This window comes from Sorex fumeus, unplaced genomic scaffold (genome assembly GCF_029834395.1).
Source record: "Sorex fumeus unplaced genomic scaffold, SorFum_2.1 ptg000122l, whole genome shotgun sequence".
NCBI classification, from domain to species: Eukaryota; Metazoa; Chordata; class Mammalia; order Eulipotyphla; family Soricidae; genus Sorex; species Sorex fumeus.
Window position 1 is genome coordinate 5,389,467 of NW_026606179.1, and position 25,857 is coordinate 5,415,323.

The 25,857-nt window shown below is 48.4% G+C and overlaps 1 protein-coding gene across 1 annotated transcript; it reads right to left on the reverse strand.

The window, feature by feature from the left end:
• SLC47A2 (solute carrier family 47 member 2) lies at nt 1–25,456 on the reverse strand. The gene is made up of 17 exons (XM_056136880.1): nt 25,334–25,456; nt 24,678–24,779; nt 24,419–24,487; nt 23,766–23,914; nt 21,176–21,218; nt 19,576–19,620; nt 19,328–19,425; nt 18,839–18,936; nt 17,991–18,104; nt 17,651–17,718; nt 16,333–16,441; nt 15,610–15,685; nt 14,495–14,564; nt 2,280–2,412; nt 2,110–2,204; nt 1,293–1,395; nt 1–221 (listed from the first exon to the last, which is right to left on the reverse strand). The coding sequence occupies exons 1-17, from the start codon at nt 25,454–25,456 to the stop codon at nt 1–3; spliced, it is 1,716 nt and encodes a 571-aa protein (XP_055992855.1).
• Between the last annotated feature and the right edge of the window lie 401 nt (nt 25,457–25,857).

The window sequence follows — 25,857 nt, forward strand, 5'->3', positions numbered from 1 at the left end:
CTAGTGGCTGCTGGTCAAGCATCTGATAACAAGCCCCACTGTCAGCAGAGCTGAGGCTGCCCCCAGAGCCAGTGTCCGGCGGAGAGCCAGCTGCTTCACCGAAGGTTGGCTGGCGGGCACTGAGAAGGCACAGGCTGCTTCCGGAGTCCTGGACAGATCCAGGTGGCACTCGGGCCTTGAGTATGTTGTCAGGATAATGCCAGGGTAGCTGCCTGTAGCCACTGTGGGAGCAGACAAGCAGAGTCAGCAGGGGTGGGTGGGAGAGGCCTTCCCTCCGACAGGGCCCAGTTGGTGCCACTGGGTAGCAGCTCCCTGGCTGCAGGGACCACCATTTCAGAGGGTCTGGGGACGATTATGTGGGAAAGTGTCTTGGTTTTGTTGTTGCTTTTGGACCACACCTGGTGATAACACCTGGTGATATGGGACAGGTCAGGTGGAGGGGGCTACTTTGAGCCTTCTGGGGTCAGTTGGGCAGTGATTGTGGAACTGTCAGCTCTGGAAAGCATCTTAAACCCAATTTCATATACATAAAAAACTACCTATGATCAGATGTGAGTATGCATATCACTTTCACATAGCAGTGCGCAATTTCAGATCCAAGTTTTCGTTGACTCACTCCTGCGTCCCTCAGGGCACAGGCCAGGATGAACGAGAGCTTGAGACTGCGCACTCCTGCCTGGCATGTGGCACCAGCTGGTAGGCAGCCTCCCTGTGCCATGCCCAGAGCCATCCCATTAGCCCAAGGTGCCATCTGTCTGCTTTATGTTCTTGAGCCACACCTAGCAATGCTCAGAGCTTAACTCCCTGGCTCTGCATCCAGGGTTTACTTCTGGTGGGCTCGGGCACCATCTGAGGTGCCTGGCATTGAATCCAGGCTGGCCACATGCAACGCAAACCCCTTATCCACTGTATTACCATTGCAGCCCGTCTGTCGGATGGGAGGGGGCACATCATCAGTTATCCAGCCACACTGACGACTGTGGCCTAACAGATGTAGGCCAGGCTAAGGTAGCTCCCTGGGACAGAGCTCAGTGGTGAGAACACTCTCAAATCTAAGAGGTCCTTGCTCGGGTCTTGCCTCTTACGTTTCCTATTTTGGGACACTGGAGAAGTTCAGCTCCCGGCCTCCTTAGCTAAGAAAAGGATGCAGCTCTTTGCTTCATAAGGCGGTAAAGGTGAACTGCCTCATACAAGATCTCTGACATCAGTTTTTCTATGCAGAGAGGAAGAAAGGTCCTTAACCCACAGCAGCCTGGTTTCTGTGTCCTGCTGAAAGGCTGTGAGAGCATTACCTGAGGATGCAACCTCCTTCTCAGGCCCAGGTCTGTGGACCGTGCTTGCAAGGTTCCCGGGGCTCTCTGTACTCTGCTGGGGCAGCCCCATGCGTTTCTGAGCCTGCAGGAGAGAACTCACTGGGGTCAGCCTCTCAGCATCCCAGTTTCCATCTCCCCATCTCTGCCCAGCCCTTAAAGCACGACCACCCACTGGGTAAAAGCATGTTCGTAATTTGGGGAGCGATGTCAAAGTTGAAATGGTTTAGGTGCCATGATGAGGTGATCTACGCACCCTGCTGGGACTGAGGAATACACACTCTCTCTCTCCCTCTCCTCCTCCCCCTCTCCCTCTCCTCCCCCTTTCCCTCTCCTTCCCCTCCCTTTTTGTTCCCCTTCTCCCCTGTCCCCACCCCCTCCAGCTGGGCTGTGCCTCTCTGGTGTCTGAAAACCAAATGCCCTCTGCCCTGTGTTGGGTGTTGGAGGTTCCTCTAGGGTGTGGGCAAGGTGATTTCATTTCCTCTGTCACGGTACAAATCATGGTGCACTCCAGCTCATCCAGATTCAGACTCTTGAATTTCTGGTCCTCTTGGTTGCCAGCAGCTGGGGCTGGCTAAGGAAGGTTTGGGAATTTGTGTTTTCTGGGTCTTGGAGAGTGTTGCTTATGCTGGTACTGTCCAGTGGTGAGTAACAGAGCAGATGTTGTAGCTGAGGTGCGCCTCCCCCCTCGCCGCCCCCCTCCCCACCCAGCCGTGACTCCCCCGAAGCACTGAAGCTCACTGCTGAGACTGTGGCGCATTTGGGCCTTTTCTGGCTGAGCTGCTTCCCTGTTCCTCACCTCCTCCGCAGCCAGCTTCCAGTTCAGGCGGAAGGTGTAAACAACGAAGGCAGCAACTGCCACGAGGCCAGAGGCCAGCAGGCCCAGCCAGAGGCCTGTGGAAGACAGAGAGTGGGAGCGTGTCTGGGGCTCACGGCCGCAGCCAGCTCTCCCTCGCATGGAGCACATACCCATGATTCTCATTCTGACAACAAAGATCAGCACGATGCCCAGAGGGAGAGCGATGACGTAGTACATGAGAGTATTCACGATTGCTCCGAAAGCCTGCTTCCCGGTGCCTCTGAGAACACCACCGAAGACACACTGGGACAGAAAGGGAGAAAGCAAGCAGCCAGTTGGACAGCAGGACAGTGCGCCAGCGGTCCTTGCGGGTCACACCCCAGGTCCCACTGCATTCCCCCAGCACTGCCATAGGCTCTCCCCCTCCCTCCTGAGGACGGGTGTCACAGAGACAGGTTGCCCAGAGCTGACACTGCAGAGCTGCCATCTGAACACAGCTCCGCCGCCAGTCCTCCCTGTACCCTGTGATGCGGCTGCTCCTCCCTAGCCAGCGGTCAGGGAGACAGGACGGGCGCACACGAGATGGGGGTGCTGGAGGTCACAGCACACAGAATGGCTTAAAAGAAGACACAGTATTTTACCGTTCTTACTGCACTAAAATCAGCAGGGTCAGTTGCAGGCCCAGGGCAGAAGCTTTCTGTGCCTTCTTCAGCTTCTTAAGGCTATCTGTGCTCTTTGGCTATGGCCCCTAGCAGCGGGGACATCATTCCAATTTTATCTTCTGTTGTCTCATCTCTCACTCTGCCTCCCTCTTTGATTTCTTGATAAAACAGGCAAGTCTTCCTACTTTAAGAGGCTTAACTTAAACTCATCCTCAGAGTCCCCTTTTGTGCAGTCACAGCTCTGGCTTAGGATGCAAATATCCTGGGGGCCGTTGTTTGCCTACCACGGGTGGTAAGAGAAGGTGTCGCCCGGGACTAGAGTGATAGTACGGTGGGTAAGAGCATTTTGCCTTGCACGTGGCGAACGTGGGTTCAATCTCTAGCACCTTGTATGATCACTTGGCTGCAAGGAATTAGTCCTGAGCATTGCTGGGTGTGACCCAAAACAAACAAATAAACAGCCTTTCACAGCGATTCATTAATTTTCTTGTTTGTTTTTGGACCATACCCATTGGTGCTCAGGGCTTACTCCTGAAAAACATCTGTACTGCAATGTTCATTGCAGCACTAGTCATTGGAAAGGAAATAAAGTTTTTTATTTCAATGATATCATGGTTCTGCGGGCTGGAGAGAGAGCACAGCGGTAGGGCATTTGCCTTGTGAGTAGCCAGCCCGGCCAAGCCGGGTTGATTCCTCCGCCCCTCTCTGAGAGCCCGGCAAGCTACCGAGAGTATCTCGCCCATGCAGCAAAGCCTGGCTAGCTACCCATGATGTGTTCAATATGCCAAACACAGTAACAACAAGTCTCAAAATGGAGACTTTACTGGGCCCGCTCGAGCAAATCAGTGAACAACAGGAGGACAGTGACAGTGACAGGATCATGGTTCTGTAAGTACAGTCTTAGAGAATCCACTCACTTGTTAGAACAAGCTTATAAAATAAAAGAGCAGTTATATTTCTGTATGTAATGAACAAACTAAATGAAATTAGGAAATCCATTTCATTCACAATATGAAAACACAGAAGATCTAGAAGAGCCACAGTAAGTAAAAAGAGACTGGAATAGGAAGCTTTAAACTAAAAGCTCACTCTGCAGCTGTAGTAGTTAAGGTGGTGCAGTATTGGCATAGGGAGATTTACTTAGTCCGAGAGATTGTGAATTTAGAAATGAACCACTATATTTGTGACCAATTGATTTTCCATGAAAGTGCCCAAAATGCTCTCTAGGGAGAAGTTATCTGCACACCAAGAAATGGTACTAAGACAATTGGATATTATGTGTGTAACTATCTTACAGTGATTCAATTAAATAAATAAAAATTGAGGGTGGGGGTACACCAGCTGTGCCTAGAGCTTACTCCTGGTTCTCACTCAGGGATTCCTCCTGGAGGGGCTCAAGGAACCAGTGGGATGCTGGGGATTGAACGTGGGTCAGCCACATGCAAGGCAAGTGCCTTATCAGCTGTATCTCACTGGACCCAATGTCACTTATTATTAGGGAAAAGCAAACCAAAATGACATAGATACCACACACCAGTGAGAATCAGTCCGGTCCCGGTCCTCCCGTTGTTCATCGATTTGCTCGAGCGGGCCCAGTAACGTCTCCATCATGAGACTTGTTGTTACTGTGTTTGGCATATTGAGTACGTCTCGGGTAGCTTGCCAGGCTCTGCTGTGCGGGCGAGATACTCTCGGTAGCTTGCCGGGCTCTCCAAGAGGGGCGGAGGAATCGATCTCAGGTCGGCCATGTTGGCTGCGTGCAAGGCAAACGCACTACCGCTGTGCTATCGCTCCAGCCCATACCAGTGAGAATAACATATCAAAAAAATGAAACAGTGTTAAGGAGCAGTGAAGAAGAAACTCGCCTCCTACTGGTGGAAGTGTTGTCTGGTTCAGTATGGTGGTTTCTCAAAAAAAGGATGTTTAGAGCTCCTTTATGACCCTACAATTCCACTTCGTGACATCTACCCCCCAAAACACAAAAATACTAATTTAAAATTATATATATATATATATATATATATATATATATACAGACACACACACCTATTTTTATTGGGGAACTTAGTACAGTAGCCAGGATATGGAATAAATGTTAATGACAGATGAATGTCCAAATAAGTTATGGGATACTATGAACAAAATGGAATACTATGCATCCATAAAAGATGAAATCAGGCAACATGCAGTTTGCTGCAGTGTAGATGGGTTTTATGTCAAGCCACATAAACCTAAGGGAGGACAAATACTGCAGGATCTCACTTACCTATGGTAAATTAGAAACAAAATAAGGAAATGAAGGCAGCAATGATGAAAACTCTTAGGCCTGCATTGCAGAACTGAAAATGTGAAGTAAGGAAATGGCAAGCGGCGTGTGGGAGAGGATTTATGAGGAGAACTGAATGTAACAAAGACATTGGTGGAATGTCTTGGGCACTTTGGTGGTTGTGAGGTGAGGCAACTGTACATCAAAATTTAAAGTTTACTATAAATATGTGGTCCAAACTAGAATAGCTTTTAGATACTATTTTAAAGAGAACTAAAAGTGAAATTTTTAATAGCTCAAAACGTGCTGGTAAGAAAATGAAAGGCAATTCATGGACTGGATTTACATATCGGATGTCTGATAAGAAAATGTGGAATGTGCAAAGAATTCTTTGACTGGGACCAGAGAGGTAGTACAGCAGGTAAGGTGCTTGCCTTGCATGTGGCTGACCCAGGTCTGATCCCCGGCATCTATTGATACCCTGAGCACTACCAGTAGTAATTTCTGAGTGCAGAGCCAGGAGTAACCCCTGAGCATCAACCGGGAGAGGCCCCCAAATAAAACAAAAATCGACAAATTCTCGATTCAGTAATAAAGTTAAGTTTGGGGACTGAATATGACTTTATTTGGAAAACAGATCTTTGCAAAGATCTTGTTTAAATCATGTTGAAATCTTGAGGTTAGGCCTTAACCAATAGGCTATGTTCTTACACAAAGGAGAGAGACAAGGACAATATGGCCATCAAAAGGCCAGCAACTTCTCAAGGTACTAGATCTCGTTGAGAGACCTGGATCCTTCCCGAGTCTCTTCAGTGGAAGAATCTGCCAACCCCTCGATTCAGCACTTCCAGTTTACAGTATTATGAGACAGTGCATTTCTGTTACATCAAGCCACTTGAATTTTTCACTCTGTTTGACAGCTCTAGCAAGCTAATTTAAGTAATCTAATTTTTCTTTTTCTTCTTTCTTTCTTTCTTTCTTTCTTTCTTTCTTTCTTTCTTTCTTTCTTGTCTTAGGGCCACATCCAACTATGCTCAGGGGTTACTCCTACCTCTCCATTCAGTGATCACTCCTGGCAGGGCTCAGGGGACCACATGAGTTCTGGGCATCAAACCCAGATTGGTCATGTGCAAGGCAAATACTCTGTTTTAGTATTGATCCAGTCCAAGTAGCCTAATTTTTCAAGTGGAAAAAAATAAATGTGACTAGACATTCCACTGAAGAATACTTTCAAAGGAATGATAAGCACACAAAAAGGAGCTCACGATTAGTAGGAAAATGCATCTTAGAGCCTTATACCCTTCCTCACAAGAGAAAGGAAAAAGAATAAAAGTGAAATGAAGAAATCACAACCAGAAGGACCGAAGAGATAGTACATTGGGTAAGGCACTTGTCTTTCACAAGACTGACCTGGGTTCAATCCCTAGTCCCCAAGTACTGCCAGGAATAGTTTCTGAGTGCAGATCCAGGAGTAACCCTTGAGAATCTCCAGGTGTGGACCTCCAATATTTTTAAAAGAGAGCAAGAAACCACAGGTAGAAACCAGTACAGACCCTGTAGGTCACTATAATAAAGACAAGGAATAACCCCAGAAAGTTGTTTTAGAGAACATCAGCAAACCGACTATATTTCTGTGGAAAAGCAAAAGACCCAGTATTGAAGGAGAGCAATGTTAAAAATTAGCACTATACAACTTTAAGACAATTGGAAAGTTGTAATAATCAAAACACTGTGCTTGCCAAAGCTGAGGGACTGGGGGGTTGGGTTCAGGGGATGCATTGAGACAATGGTGGAGGGAAGTGGATGCTGGAAGGCAGTGTGGTGCTGGAATGTTGTATGATGCAGGAAACCATATTAAAGCTTTGCAAATCATAATGCCTCTAAATGCTATCATCATCAAGATCATGTGCTATCGGCCAAAAAATAGACAAACTAAGTCCAAAAGAATAGAGTGCCCAGAAACAGACTTACACTAATAGTTGATCAATTGTTGTCAAAGGAGTAAAGGCAGCTAAAAGGAATAAGTATAACTTTTTCTAGAAACAGTTTTGAGACAACTGAAAAAAAATGTACAAAAATTAAAATAGATAATATGCCTAAAGGCAAAAAGCAAAATAAATGCACACAAGATAACATAGGAGAGTTTTTTTAGATACATTTCATGTAATAACAGTTCATGGTTGGGGAGTGACTGGTAAATTGGATTTACCAGTTGGATTACCACTTGAATTAAACATTGTAAAACATGCTCTGTGGAAAAAACGGAAAAACTAAGAAAATGATATGAAAAACCACAGAGTGGGGGACAGTTTGCAAAGCATGCTTCTGATAAAAAGCTAGTATTTAAAATATACACTAAGGTTCTTAATAATCAACAGCAACAATATCACTCTGTGGATCAGAGTAATAATAAAGTAGGTAGGACACTTGCTTTGTACATGGCCAATCGGGGTTTGATTCCCAGTACCCCAATATGGTTCCCCAAGCCTTCCAGGAGTGGTCCCTGAGCTCAGAGCCAGGATTAAGCCCTGAGAGCTGCTGACTGGCCCAGACAAACAAGGGGAAAAAAAAAAACCCAACCCCCAACCCATAACATGAGTTTTTGTTTGGGGGCAATACCTGGTGATGCTCAGGGATTACTCTGGCTCTGGGATCAGTCCTGGAAGTGCCCAGGGGACCACCTATGGGATGCTGGGGATTGAGCCTGCGTTGGTCATGTGCAAGGCAAGCTCCCTACCGACTGTGTTATTGCTCCAGTATGGTGAAAACAATCTTTAAATAAAACACTGAAAGAAAGGAAGAACACCTCACCAAAGATACACTGGGAAAATAAGCTCATGAAAAGGTGCTTTACATCAGATGTCCTCAGAAAATACAGATTAAAATGACGATGAGATACCACCAGACACCTATTAGAATGGCTAAAGTTAAAACATTAACAGTATCAATTTGGAGAGTCTGTGGAACAGAAAGCCCCATTCGTTGTTGATGGAATGCAGAATGTCACATCATCTCTGAAGCTACTTATTAATTGGGCAGTTTTTAATAAAGCTAAACATAGTGGCTGGAGCAATATACAGTGGGCAGGATACTTGCCTTGCACACTGTCAATCTGGGTTCAACCCTCAGTGCTCCCTTATGGTACCCCAAGCCTACCAGGAGTGATTCCTGAGTGCAGAGCCAGGATAAGTCCTGAGCACTGGGTGTGTGACCAAAAAAACAAAACAATAAAAAGTTAAGAGTATTGCCATGCTATTTAACAATCATGCTCCCAAGTATTTACATAGAGTTGAAAACTATGTCCACCAAAAAACAAAGTCCTAAGAATGTTTATAGAGAGCTAGTAAGACTTCAACAGGCCGAGTGACCACATGCTCTGCACACAGGTGGGGTAGGACTGGGCTCAGTCCCTAGCAACGCATTGCCCCTTATGCACCGCTGGGAGCGACCTTTCAGCTTAGTGTCACAGGAACCTCTAGGAACCACCCAGTGTGAGTCTCCCAACAATGCAAAATAAAATGTTTACAGAAACTTTTTCTATAATTGTCAAAACGTGTAAGCCACCAAGATGTCCTTCAGTAGGTGAATGGGTAAACTGGTATATCCAGACATAAAAAATAAGTGAATTATCATATTTGAACTATATTTGCTAAAAACAAATGAACTATCAAGACATAAAAAGACAGTGAGGAATCATAACTGCATATTGCTAAGTGAAAGATAGGTAAAAGGTAAGGTAAAGGCCCTCCCGTTGATCGTCAATTTGCTCCAGCGGGCCCAGTAACGTCTCCATTGGAGACTTTGTTGTTACTGTGTCTGGCATATCGAATACTCTCGGTACTTGCCGGGCTCTCCGAGAGGGGCGGAGGAATCGAACTCGGGTCGGCCATGTTGGCCGCGTGTAAGGCGAACGCCCTACCCGCTGTGCTATCGCTAAAAGATCGTGTACCATGTGACCCAGCCATAGGTTAAATGAAGAAGAGAAACTGTAGAGACAGCAAAATGATTGGCATTGCCAGGAACTGGGGGAAGAGGGTACCAGAAGAGGATTACTAGGGTAATATTTGGGACTTTTAGCAGTGAATTTATTCTTGTGATAATATGGTTGTGAATAGATGTTATTTTACTATTCTTAAAAAACTATTGAATTGTGGAGGGAAGTTGACACTGGTGGCAGATTGGTGATGGAACATTGTATGTCAAAAACACAACTATGAATAATTTTGTAATCCATGATGCTTTAGTAAAATAAAATCCTGAAAAAAAAAACATTGGCTATACAATATGGAGTATACCCTTATGTAATCGGGACTTCAATTAAACCCTTCTATAATCTGGACTTCAGTTAATAATGGACCTATGCTTGCTCATTTGTTTAACAAATGTACACACTAATATAAGATGTGAATAGCAGGAAAAACTAAGAGAGGGTCTTTTGGGGACTGTATTTTCTGCTCCAATTTTCATAAATCTACAACTGTTCCTTGACAGGGAGATGCTTGAGCTGGGATGCATACCTCACCTGCTGTGACCCTGGCTTTACTCGCTAGTGCCAAATGTTCTCGCAAGCACGAGCACCACCTGAGCACCACCATGTGTGGCCCCTAGCTCCCAAAAAACTAAAGATGGAAAAGAAACATGCTGGGTACCCCCTCCACAACCATGCACATCAGCTGTGCGACCCCAAAGCCAAAGTGTAGGGTCTGTCCAGTGAACCTCCCAGAGGAACTCAACTGGAGGACAGACACGGACTTTGGGGCCTGTGGAGTGGAGATGTGCTCAGCAGAAATAGAGATACAGAGCACTGATGGGGTAAGGGAAGAAGCAACAGGCCCCATATCTACACCCCCACCTTGCAAATCTCCACATCACCTGACAGGGAGGCTAGACCATGGCTGGCAATTACAATTACATTTTCCCTCCCAGTCATGGAAACAACTTTCAATCATTCAAGTTCAAGGAAGAGCAATGGTGAGCCCTTTCCAGATGAGCACAAAGCTGCCTCTTCCCCAGTGGCATCTGGCTGAGGGAAAATGTGATCCAAGAGTCAGAAAGGAGACCTCCAAAGAAGTTTTGCTGTGTGTGAAAGCCTGAAATTAAAAATGGAAAACAGTCACTTTGAGGCACCAGGAACTATGAACCCCAGGGGGCAGTACTGGTCTGTACTGCTAATGTCCAACCACTGTCAGGAGCCACAAAAACTCAGCCCCACATGCTCTGCCTGGAGTTGGTGAACATGCTGTCCAGGCCTACACAAAATTAGACTCTCACCCTTAGCCCGCACAGTGCACCAGAGTCTTATACATTGACCATGAAGTTCACTTGCCTTGAATTTAAGAATAGGCTCAAAAAGAAGAAAGGGGGAAAAAAGAGAGAGAAAGAAAAAGATAGGAAGGAAGGGAAGAAATAAAGGGGAAAAAAAGAAAAGAGAAAGAAAGAAAGAAAGAAAGAAAGAAAGAAAGAAAGAATATCAAGTATTTTCTCAGACCACACCTCTTTGAAAGTAGAAATAAACCATGAAGCAGTAACATGGGAAAAACTCAAATACATTGGAACTAAACAACTTACTACTGACCAACCAGTAGGACAAACAGGTTATGAAAGAAAAAAAAAATCCTAGAAACAAGAATTAAGACATGAGTTATCAAAACAAATAAGAAAAAACAAAAACTAATAGCAATGCCAGCTTTTATTGGTGAGCAAAATAAGGCTCAGATAAATAATCTAACATCCCAAGAAACTAGAGAAATATCTTCAAAGGAAGCACAAAGTAAATAGAAGGAAGGAAATAATAAAATTTCGAATGGAAACCAATTTGATATAGAAACTAAACAACAAAAGAGCAATGAAACCAAATGCTGTTTTTAAATAATGAAACAAGAATAAACAGAGACAGGAAAAATTGTATAGCAGGTGAGATGTTTGCCTTGCATGCAGCAAACCAGGGTTCAATGCTCAGTACCACATATGGTCCCTGAGCACCATCAAGAGTGACCCCTAAGCACAGAGCCAGGAGTAAGACCTGAGCACAGCTGGTGTGGTCCTCCCAAAATAGAATCACTATCACTGTCCTCCTGTTGTTCATCAATTTACTCGAGCAGGCCCAGTAACATTGTGAGACTTGTTGTTACTGTATTTGGCATATTGAATACGTCACAGGGAGCTTGTCAGGCTTTGCTGTGCAGGTGAGTTACTCTTGGTAGCTTGCCAGGCTCTCCGAGAGGGGCGGAAGAATCAAACTCGGGTCAGAACGGTTGGCCGCGTGCAAGGCAAACACCCTACCTGCTAGAATAAGGTCAACAAATCTTTAGATTAATGAAGAAAATAAGAGAAAACTGAGTCAGAATAAACTGGGTTAGAAATGAAAGGGGCAATTACAACAGATATACAAAAATGCAAAAACCAGGGCCAAAAAAAATAGTAGAGTGGGTAAGGAGCTTGCCTGCATTTGGCTGACCTGGGCTCAATCCTTCGTACTCCATATGGTCCCCTGAACCCCACCAGGAGTGATCTCTGAGCACAGAGCCAGGAGAAAGGCCTAAGCATAGCTAAGTGTGCCACAAAAACAAGAGAGAGAAATACAAAATGTCACACAAGAATATTATGAACAAGTTAATGTCACAAAGTTGGAGAACCTAAAAGAAGTGAATAAATGTTTATAATCCTAAAACTTCCGGAGTCAATCAAGAGAAAGTAGTAAATCTGAACAGACCAGTATTATATTGCAACAGTAATCAAAAGTCCCTCCCCCCTCCCCCCCTCCTATCATCTACTGCCCCCACCACTCCAAATAAAAACTTATGTCCAGGTGAGTTCATTAGTGAGTTCTCACAAACCTTCAAACATCTACTTCCTATTCTCAAGCTCTTCCAGAAATTCAAAGAAACAGGAATTCTTTCAGTTTCTATGATACCAGAAGTAGACAGATATCACTAAGAAAATTACATATCAACCAACATCCCTGATAAACATACATTCAAAGATCCTGAACAAAATCTTAGCAAACGGAATTCAATAATACATTAAAAGTATTATAAATCATGGTCAAGTTGGATTTATTCAAAAGATGCAAAGATGGTTCAATATATGCAAGATATACTACATTGGCAAAAGAAAAGATAAGCATCATGGGTTCATGTTAACAAGTGCAGAGAAAGCATTTTTTTAAGTCTAAAAGTATGGGTACCGAACTGCCCCAAACTAGTAAAGGCCATACATCACAAATCCACAGTTAATATCACAGTCAATTGTAAAAAACTGAAAAATCTTTCCTTTAAGATGAGGCACAAGACAAAAATACCTATTCACATGACTAGTATTCACTATAATATCACAAGTCTTACCCACAGTAATTTGACAAGAAAGAGAAAGTAACTAAAGGGATATGGATTGGGGGGAAAAAAGTCAAACTCACTATTTTCAGATGACATGATATTGTATGTAAAAAAATTCTAAAGATTCTCTCAAAATACTCCTAGAAACAGAAGACGTGGTAAAATGACAGGATACAAAATCAATAATAAAATCTTAAATTTTTATATCCAAACTATGAGGTAGGAAAAAAAGACATTTTAAAAATCCCCCTGCTCTGTTGATCCTGCCTTAGGGGTTGCTTCCATGGGGAATTGTCTAGTCCCTTTCTTTGTTTGTTTATACTCAGCATATGAGTGAGATCATCTGCTATTTATCTGCTTCTTTTTTTTAACTTTCTGACTCACTTCACTTAGCGACATCCTCCAATTAACTAGTGGAAGAATTCCTTAGTTTGTGGCCTCACCTTGGAGCTAGAAAAAAATCTGAATAGAACCTCCAGGACCAGCAGCCACCACCATGCTGAGACCACTCTCCGCACACATGAAGGTACTGGCAGAGGGACAAAGCCACGCGGGTTCCGGGGCCGAGACCTCCAAGCCTACTCGAATTGGAGTCGAGCATCTTCCACCCAGATCCTCCAAATTCCAGTAGGCGGGGGTCACACCCACCACCTGGCCCCCTGGTGCCGTGTAATCCCATCAGCGGCCAAGACTCAGAGACTATAAAATCCAGATCCCGGAACCGCGCGGCCGCATTTGCGGCCGCGTGACATCTTATCAGAACTTTTTTTTTTTATGACATCTTATTGTCTTATTCCTACTTTGGACAAACTTGCAGGCTATCGAATGTAGCCTGCCCACAGGGCAGAGTCTGGCAAACTCCCCGTGGCGTACCAAATATGCCAAATACCAGTAACAATGATGGGTCTCATTCTCCTAAATAGCCTTGAATATAATCTCAGGGCTAGGATGAAAGAGACGTTACTGGGGCCTGCTCGAGGCAATCGACGAATAACAGGATGATGAAATGAAATGAAAAAAAAAAAAGAATCTCTGGTGATGTCCTAGGACAAAAGCAACAATAGGTTTCATAATATCTCTTTCAATGGCTCATGATAAAAGCTATGGAAATGATGACAAAACACAGCCCAGAGAGTGCAGTTCTCTTGAGGAAAAGCACACGGCCCCTTGCAAGCCTCTTTCTGAATACTCAGCAAGACCCAGAGGGGATTCCTAGAACATGCAGCAAACTGGAGTAAACTGAGACTTTTTTTGTTGTTGTTGTTGTTTTGGTTTGTTTGTTTGTTTGCTTTTTGGGTCACACCCAGCGATGCTCAGGGTTACTCCTGGCTCTGCACTCAGGAATTACGCCTGGCGTTGCTCAGGAGACCATATGGGATGCTGGGAATCGAACCCGGGTTGGCCGCATGCAAGGCAAATGCCCTACCCGCTGTGCTATTGCTCCAGCCCCTAAACTGAGACTTTTGGAAAAGTTCACCATTGTTGGAATATTGTATGACAGACCCTACCACGAACAACTTTATAACTGAAAAATAATAAAGATAATTGGATTTAAAAGTTCACCATAATATTTTATGAGTTCAGTATTGTAGAGGTGTTTTCTCCCTGGAACACAGGTGCTGAGTGTTGCTAATTAAACACACAATGCTTAATTATGGAAATGAGGCAGTTGATTCCAAACTGATCCTTGCTGGCAAAAAATAAGAGCGGAAAATGAAAGTCTACACTGGTACCATTGTTCAGTTTTTTTGCTCATCTGCATCCATCTTTTCACTTGCTGGTAGAGCAGAAGAGAAAGGAAGTCGCTGTTATGGGTGATAATAGAACTGATGTGAGCAAACACTTTGGGTACCAACCACTAGGTTTGTCCCTTCACACTCTGAAAATCCTTGTTAGATTCCTGGATACTGGCATTTTAAATTAAAACAGAGTATAACAGATAAAAAGCCGGTCCTTGAATCATGTTTCCTTTTGTGTCAGTAGGAGTTCTATCATGTTGTAACGTTTTGAGGAAATGACTTTAGATGGGATGACAGAGTTTGAAGACCTGCTGTAGTAAGGCTCTCAAGGCCCCCACGAGGGCCTGTGAATGGGGAATCAGGCTTGCTCTCAAACGTACTCACACAGAGGGCCTCGAAGAGCTGAAAGACAGTGTAAATCGGCAGTGCCTGCTCCACCAAGCTGATGACTTCTCTGCAGAAGAAAAGGGGAGAATTTGGCACTGAAGACAAGACCACATTCATTTTTTTTCCTTTTTTTTTTTTAGTTTTTATTAGTGAGACATCATGAGGTGCAGTTGTAGACTTACAAATTTTTGTGCTTGGGTTTCAATTATACAATGATCAAATACCCATCCCTCCACCAGTGCCCATTTCCCACCACCACGGATCCCACTATCCCTCCCACCCCCCACCCCCCCATCCCACCCTGCCTCTGTGGCAGGGCCTTCCCTTTTGTTCTCTCTCTCTTATTGGGTATTGTGGTTTGCAAAAGAGCAATGGGTGACAATCATGTTTGGATTATATTCTACTTTAAGCATGCTTCTCGCATCCTGGGAGGATCCTCCCAACACCCTTTATTTGGTGTTCCCTTCTCTATGTGAGCTCCCTTTTCCCCTAGCATGTGCAAGACCACATTCTTAGAGTTCCATTTTCATGCCTTCTAGTGCAGGCCTTCCTGACATTTTTTTGAGTAACCAAACATAATTCACCCTTAGAGTCTAGTATGTCTATGTCTGTCATCCCTGTGTCCAGGTCTTCTCTCTCGTTGTCTCTTCTGTCTGTGTCTCAGTCAGTGTCCATGTCCATGTCTCTGTGTCTCTCTGTGTCCATGTCCGTGTCCCTCTCTGTCTCTCTTTGTCTGTGTCTGTCTGTCTCTGTCTCTGCATCCGTACCCATGCCCGTGCTCATATCTGTCTCTATTTTTGTCTATGTCTATTCCCATCTCTGTTTATATCCATGTCTCTGTCTCTGTCTCTCTGCCTATGTCCTTGGCTCTGGGTCGTATCTGAGACTTCAGCAGAGCCACTATTGCTCCCTTGCCCTTTGAATTTATCTGTGGATGAGCAAGTGATGGAGGTCACGCCGCAGAGTGTAGAGGCTGATTTCCACTTAGTGAAAAAGAAGTTGAGGCAGTTTTCACTCTTCTAAACCCAGTACCAAGCCCAGCACGTGCCTCAGGCCCATGGGGAGCCACTCTGACATTTCCCAGAGACCAGTCAAGACAACTAATCACCTACTCATCATTGGTGAAAATGTACCCCAGTTTGCTTCTCAGGACGCTCAGCAGGACTCCCACCACCAGCGAGGTGCCAACTGGAAGAGATAAGTGGCGGACTCTAGCCATGGGAGAGCCCCGCCCCAGCCACCCCCAGCCAGTCCCTCTCTAGGAGCTGAACCCCCCTTTCCCCAATCCATATGCAGCCTCTCAGGAAGGAGACTGCATTCCTCTGTCAGTTTTCAGAGTGGGTTCCCTGCAGCAGCCTCAGTGTTACTGCATCACTTCAAGATGCGGATTCTCAGGCTCCTCTGATGGCAGGCAACTGCAGCATGAGGTGGGGACTCTGGCCAGTGGGAAACCAGGGGTGTCTCTGCACAAGGAGCAGGACACTGGCCCTGCCTCAGCCTTGGGACAGATTGACCCAACCCAGAGAGGCTCTGAAGGCTGCAGGGAGCAGCCTGCAGGGGCCCCTGGAGGGACAAGGACGATGCACTTTTGCAGGGTCCCCTTCGGGACAGATATGGCATGTCCAGCTCTCCCAGAAGAGCAAGCATGCCAGCAGGAGGTGTCAGGAAGGCAGAGGTGACCATAGAGAGGTGCTGCCCATGGGCTGCCATCAGTACTCCAGCAGGGCTGGCATGACTAGAAGCAGTTTGGAAAGGTCACCCTGGGTGGCCAGCCGGGTTCCCCTGGGGCCTGAACTGTGATTACCCGTTTCAGTTCCTGGGGACGCGTGACCCACCTGTGCAGAGGACCCCCGACACAGCTGAGCGCTTGGCCTGCACGGTGTCTGCAGCTCCCAGGGCAGTGCCCACTCGCACACAGACGGCGATGCTGAGCCCCATAGGGACCTGGGTGAGGAACGAGAGGGCACCGAGGTAGAGTCGCTGAAGTGCAGATGGGGTCAGGAGCCAGGAGGGGAGGTGTGGGGTCGCCCTTGCCACCAGGAGGGACTGAGCAGGAAAGTGGGGCCTGGGGAGGCAGCAGGAGCAGCAATGACCCTTTTGGCAGCCGAAGTGGGCAGTGACGCCTGAGGTACTGATTGCCCACACCCCCAGCCCTGAGCCTCTGGGGCCAACTCTCCTTCAAGGGGAGCCAGTGTGGAACAAGAAAGCATGAGTACACGCCTCTGAAGGAGGGAGTATGGCCTAAGGAGGCCGGAAAAACCTCTGTAAGGAAAATAAAGTCAATGGAAGGCATTTGCAAAAATAAGAGTAGGACCAGAGACATAGTCCAGTGGGTTGGGGCTTGCTTGCAGGTGGCCAATCTGGTCTCTACCACATATGGTCCCCAAGCCCACCAGAAATAATCCCTGAGTACAGAGCCAGAAGTAAGCCCCAAGCCCTGAGGTGTGGCCCAACGCCCCTCCCCACAAAGAATCATGTTTCCTGGGGTTTCCTGGGGATTGGGGGAGACCTTCCAATCAGGGTTAAGGAGGCCTTAAGGGATCCCTCCTGGTGATGCTCAGCCAGCCAGGCTGGACGGTCTACTGCACAGGTCCTAGGGTGCTGGTACTGCCAGGGCTTCCCTAGCAGTGCTCAGGGTCCATGCAGTGCTGGGTCACCCTGGGCACCCACTTATGCAGAGCACCTCCTGACCTTACGCTACCAGCCGGCCCTGGAAGTGTGGGTTTTCCTGAGTCCTTTACTTGAAACGGGAGTCATGGACTAAATGTCCCCAGGAGGTTTGCCAATGTACACACGCGTGGCCCCTACAGTTTGTGTTCCTCTGGAGATAGGGAGGGGGATCTGCAGAGGCCACGTGGAGAGGACACTGTCCTTTGAGGAGTGCAGAATGTGGAATGTCCCTCTTCTCAAGAAAATGCAAAACTCCAGATAATGATGTAAACTCTCCCAATTTTGAAGTGTAGCTAATTAAAAAAATAATTCTAACATTCATATGTGTTCATTACTGCCTGTGGGACAGTGTCTGTGACCCCTGTGTGTGGCACTGAGGGGCTTGGGAGGTCAGGAGGGCCCCCAGTACTCAGTGCTGGCCTCAGGAGGACAGATAATCTGTCCCTCAGGCCGTGGAGGGTGGGCTGGGTTGCAGAGACTCACCATGTAGATAACTGTGGACACCTCATATATGATGGCCTGAGCAGAGAGGTCCAGGATGCTGAGCAGACCTATGAGAGAGTGGGGTGGGGGGTGAGCCCTGCAGCTTCCAGGACAGGACTAGGAATTCCTAAGGACAGATTTTTCCCAAACAAGAATGCACCTGCTAGGGACTAGAGCTATGATAACCCAAAGGGCTCAAGCAAAGCGTGTCTGATCCTGAGCCCTACCAGGAGTGACCACCCCACATCCCCAGACCTGCTTCTGGGATCTCACAGCCTGGTGGAGACAGGGGCAAGCCCCAGACCCACTGGGGGAGCCATCCCTGCGTGGCCCCACGTACCCGTGAGGAAGCTCCCGATCTCGTAGGCCCACCACTCGACGCACATCATGAGCATGCTGGGGATGGCCAGTGAGAAGAAGGGGCCCCAGTCCTGCAGGCACTGACTGGACCAGCCTAGGGGACCCCAGGAGTGAGCGCAGTCTCCCCACATGCCCCACTCGCTGCCGGCTCAGCGCAGGCAGCCCTGGGGACTCGCAGGGCACCCAGCTGTTTGAGCACTGGGGCACGCGGCGGGGGAGCCGAGGGGAACTGGCCTCCCCTGCCCTCTAGGCCAAGTGCTCTCAGGCCAGCTTCGATCTGGGTCTGCCCTGCCTTTAGGGCAGGGGACAGCATGAGGCTGAGCCTGCCTGTCTGCACGTTCAGGGGCTGAGGAGGGGGCCGTCACGCAGGACTCTATGACCCCCCCAAAATGAGACCCTGGGGCAGAGCGCGGCTCCTCCAAGTGCCGGGAAGAGGAGGCTGAGACCTCCAGAGTCAGCTCCGGAGGCCCAAAATCTCAAACCCGAGGTTTGGGATCAGACAGGCACGGGTTCCAGCCCAGCCCTCCCTCTCCCCCAACGATGATTTCTGCCATTTAGGGACAAATTATTCAATTTCTCTCTGCCTCAATTTCCTTGTGAATTAGGAACCTTGGGAATCCTGGTGGGGCGCTGCGGGTAAGATCAAAGGCAAAGGGAGGGCTGGGAAGGGCAGGGAGGAAGGGCAGGGCAGGGCAGGGAAGGGAAGGGAAGGGCAGGGAGGAAGGGCAGGGCAGGGAAGGGCAGGGAGGAAGGGCAGGGCAGGGAGCCTGGGCAGGCTGCTCGCTGGGTGCCCCACGCTCTGCCTATGTACAAGATGGCCTTCTGCACCTGCCCATGTTTCCAGGTACAGCTTCTTAAGCACAATGTAGAGAAAGAGGACGGTCATCTGCACAAACTGAGAGATGGTGTTGGCGTAGGCAGAACCCCTGGAGAGGAGAGAGCAGTGTGGGGCCAGCAGGGGGCACTGCACCGAGAAGTCCACACTCACGTCCCAAATCAGACCTTCCAGGAATAAGAGGCCACCCGCCAAGTGCCCAGTCTGGGGTTCTTCTGGAGGACAGAGACAAGGAGAGTCCCCAGGACCAAAGAACCAGTAGCCCTTCTCCCCATATCTCAGTGACCCCCCCGCCACACACACACACACACACACACACACACACACACACACACACACACTTCCGATGGCCTGGGCAGCCTGCAGAGTCCTTGTCATGGGTGAGTCAAGGCTGGCAACTGACCTTGGTTGTGCTCAGGGGATGATGCTCTTGTGTGGCCCCTCCTCTCAGTGTCCCCCCTCTGCCATGTCCCCCTGCTCACCTGACCCCCAGACTCAGCATGGAAACCAAGACGTAGTTGGCCAGGCCATTCACACAGTTGCCCATGACGCTGCTGAGGACTTGGGGCCAGATGATGCCCTGAAATCAGTGGAAACTGGCCTTGCTCCAGGACGTGGGCAGGCTGAGGCTGGGCTGAGGCTCAGGGAGCTGCAGACTTGGGCCCAGGTCCCTCCCTCTAGAACAGGGTGTGCACAGGGGGAGCGCACCCCTCTAGTCAGGGACCCATACCTGATTTTGCAAATACTTTGCCAGCAGGCCATAAAGAAAAATTGCCTGTGGGGAAAAAAAACAAGCAAACAAAATCACATGACACACTGGAGTGAAAACACACAAAACACCAGTTCAACATGGATAGATGCTGCTTAGACGCCTGAGTTCGTTCCGGACCCCCTGGTGGGCGGAGCCTGCACCTGCCTCTCTCAACTGTTCCTTAGCACCCCCTTCTCTTCTGTGGAGCTCAGTGATGGGGTTACACCACAGAGCTCAAGTATTGCCTCTGCTTGTATGAGCTGTGTGACTTGGGGAAAAATATTTAGCCTTTCTGGGCTTCAGTTTTCTAATCTATGTAATAAGTGCCCATATGCCAACATGACTGAGTATCACAGGCAGGAGACCCTTGGTGCCCCCTCAAATCCACTGTAGTGCAGCTGAGAGTAGCCTCTATAAAATGTAATAAAAGGGTGCAGGGGAGATAGTTCAGGGGTCAGAGGTACTCTTGGCTATTCTGGGGCCCTTTATATGCATGAGGAGACCTAATTTTGATCCACAGAATGGACAGGAAGGGTCCCAGAAACTCTCAACTACTGCTTAGCAATGCATATAATAATGTGTGTATATTTAGTGTTTGCATATAAAAATGCAATCAAAGTTAATGTTTTACAATTGCAGTGTGTTTGCAAAACAGCATTTGATGTATTCAAGCATTCCAAGCTTTAGGGAAGCATAAAGTGTGTTTCCTTAGGCTTTATTGTTATTTTTGATACTGTTTTATTGGCAGTTAAGCTGTATCACAACCTGTCATGGATGGGATGTGCTTTATCTGATAAAGGAGTGCCGTGTTGTACTCTTTCAAGGGAGGCTTTTCCTCGCCCTGGCTCATGGTCCTGTTGGATAGGCTATCATCACCTTGCTTTGAAAAGCCAAAGTAGGGACCTTACGGTGGAGAAAGATCAAACTTTCCATGGGATTTCCAAGATCTGGAAGAAATTTGGAGCTGGTTCTCTCACAAAGGGGTCATGGCCCCAAGTCTCAGACAGGCCAGCATGGATGGGCCTCTCCCTCCAGGCCTGGCTGAGGGAGCCTGTTCCCTTCCCAGCAGCCCTGCAGCAATGTGTCAGGAGGACAGAGCAGGCAGAGAAGGGGCTCACACTGGCCGGCGCCTTCCCAGCGGGACGTGTTGGAAGGGTCTGAGTCCTAGCAAGAAGCTGATGGTATTTGCAAGGGGAAAGGCTGGTCACAGTACAAATCATGCACACTGGCCCATTCCAAACTGTGTGTGTATGTGAATACACACATTCAGGAATGGAAACTATCCTGGAGGGAAATACCACCTTATGTTCTCTCTGGGTGAAGGGATTAAGGATATTTGAATCTTTCTTCCTATGCTTTCTGCATTTTCACCCACAAACCGTTTTCGAATGAGAAAAAATATGTTCTGTTACTTTCTAAACACTTGCCCATCCCAAACGGGCATGACGGTGTTTCCGCTGCTGGCCCCGCAGTCACCACCATGGCACTGCTTCCCCATTAGAGGGTGGGAGACAGCAAAAGCCAGAATTTAAAGGGAATGTAAGACACTTCCCCCAAGCTCAGCAGATAGGGCACTTACCGGAAGCGCAGGGATGAAGATCAGCACGTACTCCTGGCTCAACCTGCAAGAGAGCCGGGGGCTCTGAGCTGGCCAGGCTGGAGCCTTGGAGACTAGGGGCAACCAGGGCCCCGCAAGTTTGAAGTGCAGCTTTACTGGTCATAGTAGACCTTGCCCAGGACAAGAAAAACCTGAGCCAGGGGTGCTGCTAGCAGACGCTATGGAGGTACCAGCAACAAGAACTCAGGAAGCTGGCTGGGATTTAGTTACCCTGTTCCTAGGCATTTACTCTAAGGTACAAAATCTATTTATCCAAAAATACAAAATCAGTATTATATACTCAAAGAAATACTCATGTGTTCACTACAGTGCTTCTTTATAATAGTCAACACTTGGAAACCATCTCTGTGGCCTTGGATGGGTGAGTAGATGCAGATGTGGTGGAATCCCACTCAACATAAAAGACGATGACAGGGGCCAGCAGGAGACTGGATCACATGTTGACATGCTGAGACTCGGGTTTATACCCATGCCGCATGGTCCCCTGAGCACACCAGAAGCAATGACCTTGCACTAAGCTAGAACTCCTGAGGACCACTTGGTGTGATTCACAAAATCAAGCACTGGGGCTGTAGCGATAGTACAGTGGGGAGGGCATTTGCCTTGCATGCGGCCAACCGGGGTTCAATTCCCAGCATCCCATATGGTCCCCCAAGCACCGCCAGGAGTAATTCCTGAGTGCAGAGCCAGGAGTAACCCCTGTACGTAGCTGGGTGCGACCCAAAAAGAAAAAAAAATCAAGCACCAAAAACCGTTACATCCTGCTGTTTGCAGTAATACAGATGGATGGACCTAAAGGACTTTATGCTAAGTGGAATAGTCAGATGGATAAACACCTATGATTTCACTCACGGTTCAATGGAAATATTAAATAAATGAATGAACTAAATAAAACTAAAAATACCTTTTAAACCCAAAGACCAATAGTGGTCACCAGAAAGGCAGGGGAAAGAAGATGTGCTAATTGGGCAAAAGGGGTCTGTTGTGGTCTGGGAATGTGACTTGGTAGGTGCTCTGCAAGGATGAGCCCCTGGGTTCAATCCCAGCTGTACAAAAGAGAGTTCAAGCAGTGCAGTGAAGGCTAGATTTGGACTTATTCCTATCATGTATGTACAGATTGTCATGGGGGTGGGTGGACACCGAGTGCTCAGGACTTGTCCTGGCTCTGCACTTGGGATCTCTCCTGGCACTTCTCAGGGATTATATGTGGTGCAGAGATCAAAACTGGGTCTACCACATGCAAGACAAGTGCCCTACCCACTGTGCTATCCCTCCATGTTGGCTTTGAATGATGTATACTTGGAATTTATGTAACACTGTAGCACTGTCCTCCCATTCATCAATTTGCTCAAGCGGGCACCAGTAACGTCTCCATTGTGAGACTTGTTACTTTTTTTTGGCATATTGAATATGCCAAGGGAAGCTTGCCAGACTCTACCATGTGGGCAGGATACTTTCAGCTTGTAGGGCTCTCCAAGAGGGACAGAGGAATCGAACCTGGGTCGGCCACAAGAAAGGCAAATACCCTACCCGCTGTGCTATTGCTCCAGCCCTGGAATTTATATAATGTTAAAAATTAAACAATCTTAACTCAATGAAAAAAATAAGTTTAAAGAAGCTGCTTGGAAGGTATCTAACCAATGTTGGACTCTTGACTAGAGAACTTAAATTCTGGGTAACATGCAGTTTGTTTTGGGATAGTACAGTGGGTCAGGCTCTTCCCTTGCTTCAGCCGATCTGGGTTCAGTCCCTGACATGGCATATGGGCCCCTGAGTCCTGCAGGAGTGATCCCTGAGCACAGAGAGCAGAGTAAGCCCTGAGCACTGCCAGGTGTGGCCCACAAACAAAACAAAACAAAACAAAACAAAAAAGGAAAGAAAGAATCAAGTGAAATATATGATATAGAAAAATTAACCAGTTGTCTTATTGAAAAGGCATTTCTAAATATACCATTAAACTTAATTTTTCAGAAATATAATCCCTTTTCTTTCTCTTTCTGGAATGTGACCTCTGGACCTGTGAAGTAGCTTTGAAGCCCTGCCCTGCGTGGGGCAAAGGCCAATCAAATGCAGATCTCCCTCTCCTCTGAGGGATCTGAGAGTGACTTTTATTTTTAATTTTTTAAATTTTAAATTTTTTTAAATTTTTAATTTTTTTTATAAAGTTGTTCACCATAATTGATTACATTCAGTATTTCAACACCAGTCCCACCGCTATTATTTCGAAGTTTCCCACCACCAGCTCATGCCTGCCCCACAGGCAGATGCTAGATAGTTTATTTTATATTGCTTGTTACGACTAGTCTAAGATGTCTGTAAGGGTCTGTCTCACAGTGATTTTTGCTGTTGATTTTTGAGTCACACTTGGCACTGCTCGGGTGCTCAAGGTCACGCCTGGCTCAGCACTCCTGGGGGGCTCAGGGGATCATATGTGGTAACAGGAACTGAACCCGTGTCCACTGCATGCAAGACAAGCTCCCTGCCCACTGTTCCGTCGCTCAGCCTGGAGAGAGCCTCCCTCCCTCACTTCTCAGGGGGACCCAGGAGGTACCTGGACACATCCGGGTCCTGTCTGAAGAGGAGCAGGAGCTGCTCGGTGTTGATGAAGAGTGCCCAGCAGGGGAAGCAGCAGAGCAGCAGCATGAGCACCCCTCTCTGCAGGATGACCCCCACGTGCTTCTTGTTGGGGCCGCCATAGCTCTGCAAAACAGCAAGCTGGTCAGGGCCCCCAGGTTGTGTGGTCACTCCCCACTCCTGTGTCTAGCACCTTCTCTCTGCCTCTGGGGAGTCCAGCCAGCACCCTGACCCTGCAGCTGTCAGTCAGCCCTTCCAGAACAACATACAGAAACAGCTCTGTTCTCTGTCCCAGCTGCAGCCAGTTCCCAGGTCCACCAGACCACCTGCAGCCAAGTGACAGTCACCCCTCGCACAGCTCCCTGTCCGCAGAAGATGAGTCCCTTTTGGACTGCAGACCCCAAGAATGAGAAGTCCATAAATGCACTCTTTCTGACACGAAGGCCTGTGTGGCACACCTAAATTAGTCCGTGGATTTGGCTTCCAACAGCACAGCACCGGTTCTTCATTGGGTGAGGCTGAGCCCCCAGACCCGTTTAGCAGCTCCCACACCCCAGACAGGGCCCCAGAGCAGGCAGCATCGAGTGAAGGGTGCTGTCCTGCCATGCTGGAAGTCCAAGATCCACCTACCTGGGACATCAAGGTGTCACAGGCCGAGGCCAAGCCGAACCCCACAGACACTCCACAGACATTGACAAACTGGATAGGAGAGGAAAAAGGACAGAAGTGGGGCAAACACAGAGGCAGGCTCCAGAGCAGCAACTTCTCTGGGGGACCCTCACTCCCAGACCGCCCTACCAGCGCCCCAGGTGCTGCTGATCCCACCACCCTTTCTGCTGTGGTGCTGCCCTCATGCCAGGACGTCCCTGCACAGATGCCGGGAACTCACAGCCACCGAGAGGGTCACCGCGGCCAGCTCCACAGTCCCCAGGCGCCCGCAGAACACTGAGCTCACCACGAAGATCATGAAGTTCAGCAGCTGGAATAGGAACTGGGGGCGGCGGGGTCACCACACCCGGCCCACACCAGAAACAAGCTCTCCCAGGAGACTGGACAGTTGAGGATGGCCCGTCCTGCCTGATCTCTGACCCAGCCCACGGGGCAGAGACTTTGAGAAACCTGTGAATCGGGTGGTAGGGGTCTGGCCAACCCCGGCTAATGTCTATGTCACCAAAAGCAGAACCCAAACTCCACCCGCTCCTCCTGCGCTGGCTGTGCAGGCCGCGTTCTCTGACGGTCCATCCCAACTGCCACTCGGGAAGCACAGATGTGCAAATGTCCCTTGCCATTTCCCCAGGGGACATGAGCATGGCAGAGGCTTCCTACCAGGACCCTGAGACGCTCACTCAGCAGGCTCCTCCTCACGGCTCCTTCCCCAGCCCCCTGCCCTCTGAGCAAGGCTTCATCAACCCAGCACTAGCCCGCAGCTGCCCTCTCTGTCCCCTACTCCTGGGGGGGGGTGCCCCAGTTCTGCGGGTGTTGTAACCCCCCCACACGCCCCCATGCTGTGTCTGAGCAGTGACAGCATCCACCCCACCTCCTTACCAGGGGTCCTGAAAGAACAAAGAGTGTCCTGGCCTCAGCTGCAAAGCCGGCAGGAAGCAGCCTCTGCAAAGCAGGGCAGTAGCCCCCCTGGCGCTGGGGGACCCTGTCCTGGAGGTTGTCCATTCCACCCAGCTGTGGCCGCTGCACAGCCGCAGCCCAGGGCACCCCTCAGCCTGGCTAATGTGTAAGGGGGGCGGGCCTGCAGCTTAGAGGTGCTGCCTCGGGCCCTCAGCTTTGTCTCAGTCCAGAGCCTCCGGCGCCCCAGTTGCGGGCTGAGGTCATGGGTGCTCTAAGCCTGCTCCCCACCAGGTCACCGCCAAACCCCTGAGGAGTGGCTTGGGTGCTGCAGAGGGTCTTGGGCAGGAGGGGGTCCCCACTACCTCCACTTCACCAGGGAGGGGTGGGCAGAGGGGCTTTGGAAGGAAGGAGGATACTTGGAAGCAGCTCTGAACCTGCCCTCTGCCTGCTTTCTCTTTTGGTGGCTTCCTCGATACCCTGCTGAGGTCAGTGGCTGCACCCTCCGA